The sequence below is a fragment of the Nipponia nippon genome, unplaced genomic scaffold (assembly GCF_047370975.1).
Source record: "Nipponia nippon isolate SJK-2023a ecotype South Korea unplaced genomic scaffold, ASM4737097v1 scaffold_4, whole genome shotgun sequence".
NCBI lineage: Eukaryota > Metazoa > Chordata > Aves > Pelecaniformes > Threskiornithidae > Nipponia > Nipponia nippon.
Window position 1 is genome coordinate 76,387,022 of NW_028262358.1, and position 12,027 is coordinate 76,399,048.

General features: G+C 37.0%; 1 protein-coding gene across 5 annotated transcripts in view; it reads right to left on the minus strand.

Moving 5' to 3' along the window:
* Nucleotides 1-12,027, minus strand: part of AFG1L (AFG1 like ATPase) — a 74,269-nt gene that overhangs the window by 28,102 nt on the left and 34,140 nt on the right. For all 5 annotated transcript variants that reach the window (XM_087773556.1, XM_087773558.1, XM_087773560.1 and 2 more), the window contains one exon: nucleotides 11,239-11,297. In XM_087773556.1, coding sequence (XP_087629682.1) covers nucleotides 11,239-11,297 — 59 coding nt within the window. The remainder of the gene's footprint in view (nucleotides 1-11,238; nucleotides 11,298-12,027) is intronic.

The window sequence follows — 12,027 nt, forward strand, 5'->3', positions numbered from 1 at the left end:
GCTCAAAACCGTAAGAATGAAATACTGAACCTCAGAGAGGGTGCATATATGAGTACCACCATGCATCTTCTCTCCCTCTCACAGGTGTCAGTGACATTATACTCCTGCATCACGGAACTAGAAAACCAATACCATCATTTATAAACCCTGCAAACTCCAGGGCGGGGGGGGGTGTGTGTGTGTGTGGATAAAATAAATGGTAGGCTCCTCTACTTTTTACCCTTAATCTTTTTGCAACATGTGGGAAAACCCTACTAGGATTTCATACAGAAGTTTAGTTTCTCTCTCTGTCTCTGGACTAACTTCTCCAGCACTGGACTGATTAAACCCTGCAGATGTGATTGCATCCTCACACTCACTAATCACCACCACGGAATCCTAATCAACAGCTAAAGAACTAACCAGAGCGCTCAGATTGTTAGTACTTAATTGTCAAAGCCACGATTGTAACTATTGGTTTCCATTTTTTAAGATGGAGATTTAAACTTCCCAATTTCATTTACTTGGGCTAAACTTCTACTTTTCTTTTGAAATAAATACTTAAAATTGAAGCTACAGTTAGTCTAGTCTGTCCTTGTGGAACCATCTACAGTTTCCAACAGATTTTCTATTCTATTGAGATATTTCAAGTCTGACTTACCCTATTCAATTCAAATGCATAAAATTAATTAGTCATACAATTTATTTTGAAGTCATTTATGTATTTATGTATACAAAGAACAAATACAATTACAGAATTGAAAACGCAATTAGTAAGTTAAAAATACAGCATGATCATGCACTCATTTCCACTGAAGTGGCAGAAAAACTTTTTATTCCAGAAGGAAAAAAGACAAAGCCCCAAGGCTCAACTCGAGACAGAACACCTAAAACGACAATCTTCAGACAGAATAGATAAAATTAGACTTTCAGTATGCCTACTGTAGGAAATTATTAAATATACACTAATATAAACACTTTTTTCTTCCTGTAAGCACCTCTAATATTCCTTTGTTGCTGCAATCAAGAACGGTAAATGTTTAACTGCTCAAGAAATTAAAGCACATGGCATGATAGATTGTTAAGTAGAGGAATAAAGGTTTCAGAAAATTTCAAAAGGCAGTCAAAGTTAACTGGATAACCTGCAAGTTCTCAAGACGTGTGTTTCCCATGTGTCACGAAACCCCCTGAAATGCTAACAGATGGCCTTGTAGTCCACTGTACTAAATACAATGCGTCCCTGTGAGTTCAAATGTTGTGATCGGCTCACGACCCTTGATAATACAGATGAGTAGATATCTCTTAACCTTATTGAAGACCACCATAAGTCAACCCAATTGTCATTCTCTGCTCTGACTTTTAATGGCATTAAAAAAAAAAAAAACAACCAACATACAAAATCAAACAAATCATCCTGTTGGCCCACAGGATCAGACGAACTCTATCTGAGGACCTCCAGAGAGGGTGTAGCGGGACAGAGATGTAAGAGTTCTTCACCTTGGGATGATTATTACCTTAATTCCCACACTCACCGAGTTTCCTCAGCCTTTCACGCTCGGGTCAAACCAGACACCTGCCAACGCAGCAGTAGCACTGCATCTGCAGTAGCAAAAACACTTTCCATATGAGCAAAGAAGAGTATAGTCCTATCCTCAGACATGCAAAGCTCCACAGTTAATACTCTTGGCCTCTGGTGTAGTGCTTAACAAGCACATTAGAACACCTACTATTAATAACCAAGCCATGCCTACCTGAGACATGTGACTTCTAACCATTCTTTCTAAGCAAAAGGTACCATAATTTCCATGTAGGTATCATCTTCCCTTTTCAAATGCATCCTCAGCATCTAACTCTTTCTATTAGTCTTTATCAAAAACAAAAAAAAACCAAAAAAACAAAAAAACCCCCCAACAAAACCAACAACAACCCCACCCCACTAAAAGCACCCCACACCTGTCCTGCTGATTTGCTGATTTGGCCTCCATTAACAATACACAGGATCACTAATACTCCTTCCCTATCAGAAAATAGTGAGACTATTCATTGTCAATAATTCTTCTCATGCATTTACATCCAGCCTAAGAGAGAAAAATTCTCTCGCATCACACAACGTGTAGACACGTGATGAGAACCCTCAGCCAGCAACAGAGGAGGAGTTCCTCAGGTAAACAGAGCTCACTAGACTTAACCATTTCTATTTTTCATTATTTAACTCCATGTAGTGGTAGATTATCAAGTAGAATATTATTTCTTCTTTCTTAGAATTCTTTCCTAAGCGGTTTTAAGAAAAGATTTCTTCGTCCAAAGGATACCATTACAATTGACATTTTCCCAAATGACTCATAACTGTGGTAGAACAAGAATCCTCTCAAGTAAAAATGCAGTGTGTCATGAAAAAATTATTTCTGACCTACAAAGCATACCCACAGGTTTTAACTTAGGCGTACTCTCAAAGTCATCAGCAAGTGACAATCACCAGCACGTTTCAGAATGTGAAAGCAGTCCAACTGGAACTCACAAGCTGGGCAGGTCTGTCCACAGCCTGCTGAGAGAAGCGTACGAAGTTAAGTGCAGTGTTTCCTCTCTGGTGCACCTCTAAAAGGAGATCAACCAGACCATTAGTCACAAGCAAGCGTGGTACAGGTGCAGGACCTTCAAAGGGCTGCTCCATTTATCCATGCTTAAAATTGGCTTTGTTTAAAAAAAAAAAAAAAAAAGAGTAAATCAAGTTTCTAACACTCCTAACTTTCGGCTACACCGAACCACGGGATCAAGATGTACTCAGGGGGAGGGAAAGGAGAAAGGGAATCATCAGGTATTTAGCGGTGGATAAAAACTTGGTCCAAGCATTGCTGGGTGTGCATACAGTTTTTGTCTCCCTGTTCAGATGTTGTTGAAACAGTAGACTTTAAAGAAAATGTCAATGAATCCTCAAAAGCACTATACATGACCTCTGGGGTAATTAGCAATCATTCAAAAGCAACAAGACTAAAATGTTCTATTCTTTATTACTGTCAGCTCTTGTCTTGATCAGCATTTTAATAAAGATGGTTCATTGCTAAGACAGTTTCATGAATCAGTCATAATTACATTCTGACACGCAGTGAATAGTAAAGCAAAACTAAATATCACTTCATCAACCTTTCTAACCTTTATGCAAGTATTAACTGTAAATAATTTTTACACAATCTTACAACAGAAAATCTGCATATTTCTTAGCTTTGTGCATACTCTACCCTAACTGAATTTCCTGTGACCTATACCTGAAAAAAACCCTTACAATCAGGCATAATTACTTAGTCTTGCATGATATTCAGGTGTTGCCTTTCACAGATCAAATCAACTTCAAGTACAAAAGGCTATTTGTTCTACAAAATAGTGCAATGCTTTAAGGGGTTAACTAAAGTTTTTTTACAGTCTTTTCCCCCATATTATTCATTACCTGCAATAACGAAATAAGGGAAGTTGCTACAATAGCCTTAGACGCTTAATGCTTGTTCCAATTTTAAACACTGCAACAAGAAAAGCCCCAAACCCAAAAAACCTACACACAAAAATTTTGAGGAAAACTTTCAAAATGTCATGCAAGTATACTGTGCCAGATCAATGAAACTAATCACGCTCAGGTTAATTTTGGGTGACAAATATTTTATTTGGGATTTATTTTTAAATGGACCTAGAGCACAAAGATCTGGGAAGTTAAATACTGCCACATATATATTTTTTTTATAATTAATCTGTTTCTTACACTTGTGACAAGAACATTTAAACTGAAGAGTTTAGCAGAGAGAAATTAGAGGTAAAATTAATTCAATGGAAGTTGCACAAGTTTACATTACAGCCTTCAAAACTTTAACAACTAAGAAACCCCACTATTCTTGCTACCACAAGGAACATACGATCTATTGTACAACTTTTCAATAACTTATTTTAATGTCTAGCTACACATCAGCTACCCCCTAAGAAGAGGAAAAATAGACAATTAACTTGTAAAATAATGGTGCATGAATAAAGACAGAGACTCTTAAAATGTACTGTTCTGTGAATAGTATTTCAGATATTCAGACAAAAGTGAAAGAATTCAGGAGGTACAGATGTGGCTGTGCTGGGCAGGAGACAAGTAGCCTCTCCTTTTTCCAGTCAGGGAGTAGAAGAATGGCAGAGTAAACTTCCATGCCATAAGAATTACACTGAACAGCTCTCCCCATTTCACATCACTTAGGAAAAAAATCTTCCTTGCAGAATAAGTATAAATAAACAAAAAAAACCCCAAACAAACAACCCAAAACCAACCCACAAACCACTGTGTAACATTCAGTTTTGCTGAAGAACCAATAGTGACTGTAACTTTCAATCTCCTAATAAACAAGCTGTGGTGTTCTGTGAAAAACAAATGCCAAGAGTTCACTCTGAATTTATAACATGATGTTTCGTAAGCTAAGGGTCAAATTCACCCCTAATACGTGTACCTCATTGGAATTATACCCTGGGTAAAGTTATTTGCCTAGATTTCTTTTTTGCTGTTGTTTTTCTTTTTAAAATTTGATTTGTATTTCTTTTCCCAGTATTAGCCTTTGCTCCTGCCAGAACTGTTGGCAGGCAGGAAAAGAGAAAAAAAAAAAAAAAAGTAGTATTGATTTACGAAACTGGATTTCCCAGAATAAAAAAAAAAATGCGATTAAGATCTAAACAAAGGCTAAAGATGGCTTACACTTAGCTCTGATGAGGTCCACTACCTCATTACCAACAACTGAAAACTTCTGATGCATTTTGTTTCAAGGGAATCCAAAAGTCCTTGCTGTAAAGCAGGCTGGGGGGTGCAGGGTCCATTCACTCTTTCTGTATCACAACCATTATGTAAGAAGTATAAAACACTGCCTTTATGCTGCCAAACCACAATGACTCTTCTTACATCAAAGCGTTTTCACCACTAGGGTTTTTTTTCTCTGAAATTTATTCAAGCCAAGGGCAGGGAGACAACAATTCATACACGCTAATTACACCTAATTATCTATTCCTTTTTTTTTTTTCTTTTTTCTTTCCACCAGCTTCGGCCAGTGTTATTTGCTATCTGGGTTTCTCACAACCTCCCCTTGCCCTGTCCATCCAACTCAACAGTAAAGTCTTTGAAGAAAACAGTTGTGGCTTCTTAGAATTTTAACAATATAAGGTTCAACTCAAATTAAATTATTCTATTATTAGTTTTGACACATTTATGTGTTAAATATGAAGGCCTCTTGGTTAATTTGGCAAATTCCTCACATCTCTTCATGGCTAGAATTGCTGGTAACACCCTCTCTTGTAGGGGCTTCTCCTCATGCTTTCTTTTCATGATCCAAATGAAATGTTTATTGGATTAAAGTTCTTCTCTGTAGACCTCCACGGTGGCCTGTGACAAAGAGCTTAAAAGCTTTATTAATTGGCTCGGGCTTTTTGGGGGGAGGCAGGACCTCATTTCACATTACATCACAAGCAAATAAAACTGCCACGTGTAATTAGACTAATTTACCCTGATACAGCAGGAATCAACTATTCCATATCTATGATATGCTTTGATTTACTCATTTTAATCAAGGTGTAAACAAACCAAGCAAGAGCTCAGGAAATCCTGACAATTAAAGGAAGCGAGAAGGCAGGGAGCCCGACACTGAGCTACAGTAGCAACTATTTTATCCTTAGATAAAGTTTTGATCTGCATCTAAATAAAAGGAGCAAGTATACGGGTGTAAAACAGACGCAGAAGGTAAACAAACTGAACAGCTTAGTATCCAGAGAACACACTAAAGCAATAGATACATTATAAAATATTGTAACAGTTAAGTGTTCTGAACTACAAAATTCAAATAATCCTTGTGTTTAAATTTAACACACGCACAGGCTTAGAAGGCTGAATGCAGAAAGGGCTGCTAACTTCTAATCTGACACCTTGCTTTCGTTATACAACATTTTGTTAGCTGACAGTCTTACAAATTTGTCAAACTAAAATTACCCAGAAATTATACCGATGTTCAGCACAAAAATACTTGCAATCGTGCTATATTTTCTATTTTTCATTTTTTCTATGTTTAATTAGGTACACTTCACAAAAGATGAGTACTTCTATTACTTGCAGAGAGAGAGAGAACAAGAACAAATGCTCCTTCTACTTAGGAGTTTGCTTGGTTACATACTAAGAAGGGAAACAAAAGGCCCAACATCTTCAGTAATGAAAAAGTCAATTGATAGGCGAAGCCATCACAATATCAAAGGCGTAATCCCTGCAATTCTGACTCAGGTGACAGTTCACAGGGGTCAGAGTGGCTGACACTGACCTCAAAAGCAGGTTTTAACTATTCAACATCCTGAAAGCTGCTGGGCTATCACACCATTAGACTGGAACAAACTGACAACTCAATTTCATCAAGGAGATGACTTTTTTTGGGAGGGGGGGAAAGAGGCAGATCCGTCAGTCAACAAATCCCTGCATTTCTCACACAGGTGGTTGGACAAAAGCTGAGTGCACCATCAAAGACATTTTATATCTACCAAATGCCTTTGTACAAAACTAACTCCCACAATTTCCTTAGGGACAGCTCTAAATGTCTTAAACAAGTATTTTTCACATATTCAAACTAAGTTATTGAAAAGTGAAAATACTTCTAAATTCCTCCATTTCTTGCTTTGAAAGAAAGGGTGTATTTTAATTAAAACCAACTGAAGTAGGCAACAATGTCAATAAATGATCATTAACCAATTTCGAGAAAGACAGTGAACAATACCACTTATAAAAATACATTGCTTCCTATTTGAGAGGAGTGTACAATGCTTACAGTTAAGAGTCATTTTAACCAAGTAGTTTTAAAATAAATAATTATTTGGTCCCTAATAGCAGCAGACGAAAAAAGTTCACTATAGGAAGCTTATAGTAATTTCATGTCCTACTGACAACAGGTTTCTGGTTGATTCTTTCCCTTTAGTTAAAGCAAAATGCAGGTAGCCAAAGCCAAACATAATTTTAAAACTGTACCTTTTAAAGGTATACTCAGGCTATGAAAGGCCCTAAAACCTCTTGACTTTCAGCTAGAGTTTAGTGCAGTGCAGGTCTACTGCATGAAGAAAACCTGACAAAATGCAAAAGTTACATATTTGATATTTTGACTTTGCTTGACTTTTTAAAACGTCACGCTATGGTTCCAGGAAACCTTTGGAAAGCAAGAACTGCTCATTTAAATTATAGATTATACACAACAAACTATCTGAGGAGCTTTCCTTCCTGTTTGTCTGAAGAATTACGCATTGAACTAGTCACTGAATTAGAATTAGGATTCCAGAACAGTTAAGGCTTGATGTAAATGTCTTCATTAAATGTCTGCAAAAATGAAAATGTTGCTAAAATGACTGCCAAACCAGTAAAATAAAGCATGCTTTCTCCCCCCCGCCTTTTTTTTTTTTTTAAGAGCCTCGCTTCAGATCTTACATCAAGTTGTAAGAGATACATAGCTTTATTTGTAAACCAGTTTTAAAATGTTTAGAATTTTTTTATATTTCTTATTGGCTTAGATTAACAATTTGTGGAGTATTTCTGCTCTAAGCATTTGACAAAATAACTGTGAGCAATGAATGTTTTTCGTTTCAAGAACCGCCGGGGGGTGGGGGGGGGGGTGCGGATCACTAAGGACTTCCATGCACTTTGAAATGCTCAGTAAGAGATGCTGCAAGATTAAAAGCTCAATCAGAAGGGACTGAATCTAATTGCAATTATAGAATTAAAAGATTTTCCTTCCTAATGCTTCTTATCTCTGTAAAGCTCTATCTTTGTAAAATTTCATGGACTGAAGAAGCACTCGTATCTGTTGCAGAAACTAAGCCCTTCCATAAAGAATATCGTGTCCCAAAGAATTTTAGTCACAACAATGAACCGATCAATTGACAGTTTTCCCCTGTTTATGAAAACTAACATTTAAGTTACAGGATTAAAGAATCGCTGAAAAATTAGATCTCAAACTATTTAAGGTTTCAAAAGATCAGAATACTGGGATAGGTTCAGAATTGGGCAGGGGACACACACAGGGCAGGAAGGGCTGCAAGTAGTCTTACTGGCCTGCCCAACTACACAGACCTGGACCTTTTATGTGGCCACCGCCTGTAGGACCTGGAGCTTTTACGTGGCCCTAAAAAGTGGAACCTATCAGTTGCACCTCCTGCTGCAGGCATTCAGCAACCACTTGTCCCCAGTAATCTACCACCTAAAAAGGCAATACAGACAAGTTTTGCAAGAGAACTCTATCTTCCCTAGCGCGCTGTTTCACCTTTTTGCTTATTCCACAGAAATTGGTTTGTAAGAAATATGAACCCAAATACAGATACTGGAATTACATAGTCTGAAGAAAATAAAAAACAACAACAAAATCAAGGATGAACATGGGTAATTCTAGATCCAGGGAAAGAAACCATTTCATTCGATCATTTGAGGATGGGGAAAGATTTTTGTGTAACAGTTACCAGGTTATCTAGGAACTATGCGTTCCATTTATGAGGAATGGAAACAGCCTGGAATCTATTTCAAGTGAAGCATCTCTTCACAGAAATGTACTGTCAATACTTTCCATTCATCCCATCTTCCGAAGAATATTTAAAGGAATTCAAAGCTCCTGTGTTGAACTTGAACTACTTTTAGTGCTAAAGCCTTATTTTAACATTTATGATCATAAAAGTTAATTTCTGAAACAAACAAAACCAACCCACCCACTCACCCCCCACTAAACTCCAAACAAAAGTCCTGCAGGAGGCTCTGAGGCCAGAGAAAACGAAGACCGGAGTTAGTCCAAGTTGTCAAAGCCACCACCAAGGAACAGGTTAGAAGACTACACACCACAGACACACACAGCTTGGAGTGAGGTAAAGGTAGAGAAGACAGTAAATCAAACATTTGCAAGCACCCAATGTAATATTTTTCTTTTATACTTCCATGCAAAACCCTGGAAGATATCATCTTTACATTTCCTAAAGTCACATACGGAATTATAAACAGCTGAGGCAGAAGCTACTCCATCCATTAACACCAATGCCATGACACAGATTATACACACATTGGGGAGGCCTAAATCTGCATTTCTCAAACCACCACAGCCAGAGCATCAATTTAGTTCTATCCACGCCGTTGTAATGTAAAGGTCACTTGTTAAAATCTTACTTTAAAATACATTCCAGTGTGATTTTTTTTAATGCCTACTTCTGATGTGTTGAATTCAAAATGTAGATTTGGAAATTTTTTATTATTAATACCTTGCCATTACCCTTCCTTTTTCCAACCAAGGTCAGAGAAGCATTTGTTGATAAGCTTCCTCGGATGCACCTTTCAGGCATTATGTTTTTGGGAAAGAATCATGTTATATTAGTAACGTTTATTAAAGTCACATTAAAGGCAGATATATTTAGAGCAGTCTTAAAACACAGATGTAGGGGAAAAAACAACAAGTAATCCAGAATTTTAGAAAGGCCCTTGTGAATAGAGTGTTGAATGAAACCTTTTTTCTCCCTTCATTCATTATTATGGTAATGGTCGTCTACCTCTAGTCTGGGTTGTGCTACTTGTTTCTTTTTGCACTACTCCATCCTCTGTCACAGCTCTAAACCAATCCACCTTCAGGGCTTCTCTCAGCATTCTATCCACAAGGTCCCTTCTAAAAATTCAGATTATTTTCCCAGTGCTGATGAGGTGTTCTATATGCATAAAATACATTTCATTTTTTTTCTTCAGCTAGCCAAAAAGAGAAAAAAGGAAACTACAAATAAGCATACACGACAGATATTCTGTAAGTCTGGTCATCAGCAAAATGAAAGAGGCTTACATTTATCAAGGAAGAAAACTAAGAGTCAACAAGGAAAGATATATAGACGAGAAAGATTTGCCACAGATGCTGCATTTCAAAAAGCAAATGCATGTGAAACTACTACTATTCTTGAAACTGCTCTATGATCAGCCCTTCTCCTGCATCCAACGCAGTCAGCCACAGAATAAACCCTTTTCAAGAATCTGAAGTAGAAGTGGACGTTCATTTATTTTTATGTTTCTTACTTTTCTAAAGCCATCCAGGTAAGAACCACTTTCACTGGTAACCTCCGTGACTATACACAGCCATTCTGAGATACACAGGAGTGCCACATTGATGTCAATGGCATATTAACTTTGAAACCTGGTAATTGCTCAAATGTCAACATTAGATGGGATCTTCAAAGGTGCTTAGTCAATGAAGCAATCTTACGACTCCAAAATGCCCCACTGAAAGGCACTGTCAACTGCTTTACTGCTGACCACCTTAAAAGAAACATCCAACCAATGTATCTATTCAGCAATTCCAAGTTTCTTCTCACTAAGCCAAACCTACTCTAAATTCTACTTTACCTTTCTTTTATCTTAGATATTGGTATAGTTAACATTATTTATGTATTTATGCTAGTGATACTTTGTGAGGTAGGGAAGTGCTGTTATTTCCATTTCATGTCAGGTCAATCCAGGCATAGCAGGACACAGGAGCTGTATGCTAGCCCTTAATAACGTAACAATACAATCAGAGCTTGTGAATTAAAAATATCTGCAACTTGCCCAGAACTTAAAAAGCGTGAGTTCAGCATATGCTCTTTTTTAACAGCAAAATAAGCATTGATTGTATTATTCACATCGAGAAAGGATGCTCCATTTTTTAATCTAAATGAAGCAATTATAGTTTATGGCCTGCCACACCACAACATGCAGACTCCAGGAAGCTTGCCTCAGAACTGCTGCTTGTTGAATATTACGTGTAGCCTCACAAATACCCATTCAGGAAACCACTTACACACGAGGAAGATCCCCCCAGAAACAAGGTAATTGAGGGGTACACACTGAACACTACTTTCCTTACACCAAAGGAACACCAAGTTTTTGTAGCATAATAAATGTAAGATGTCCACAAGTACAACACAGTATAACTGTTAGAGGAATACTGTGTTACATGGCACATACACACCGGTAAGAAAAGCCCTATTCAAACAAACCAATTCTGCCACCTTAGTCAAAAAGGTGGCTTTTTGTCATACTAAAAGTGTCCAGCTTTCAAGACATGTTAATTCTAGAGAGGAAGAGTTCCTTTTTGCCTTACCGTCAATTATTTTTGCCCCAAACAGTTAAAGCATATAAATCTTATCTGGAAACTAGTATCAAAGCAATTCTCTACAAATCTCTAATTTATTAATACAGCAGATGAAATTGAAAAGCATTTAACAAGTGACTCTCCTTACCTTCAGCACAGCAATGAATGGTACAAAATTAGCTCTCTGAAGACCATTTTTATAGAGATCTGAAAGAAAGGAAATCAGTACCATTTTGCTACTTAGTCTTAATAACAATGTCAGCTTGCCTTTTAGTCTGGCAAATAAAACTCAGTGTTACTAGAGAGAGGAAGAACAAAAGGCGGAAAAGGAGAGCTGAAATTGATTTCTCTTCTTTTGCTGTATGAAAATTCAATACATTCTTAAGGAAGAAAGGAACATCCTGAGAAAGTCGCAAAAAGGCAGGGAGTGAAAGATGACTTAAATCTCTAGCGACATATAACTGATTTTAGCAGAAGAAATAAGACCAGCATCTATTTTAAAGTAAGGATATAAAAAAGGATTTGTAATGCTGGGTATACATTGGTATGATTATAAGGCCAAAACTATGCAACTGCTAAGTCCCAAGTATTTGGCAGAGGGGAAAAACCCAATGTGAACTAAAAACATGCTATTTGAGTTTACAAAGTTAGTATCATTCTTATTCAGTGTACTGTGGAACACTTCATCTTCTAGCAATTCTATCAGATACACTCCCTTTTCCAAAGCCAGAAAAAGGGTCATCCCTAAGGCAAAAAAAAAAAAAAATTAATATGTAAACTTACACAAAGTTGCTAAAAATACAACTGAATTAAAAAAAAAATATTAGCATGTTATGTAACAAAAGGCACTCAAAGAAAAGACAAATTATAAAAACAAACGGCAAAGCAGCATTTTATATCTTATTTATCTCTACATTTTATGCAGCATAAAGTTCTC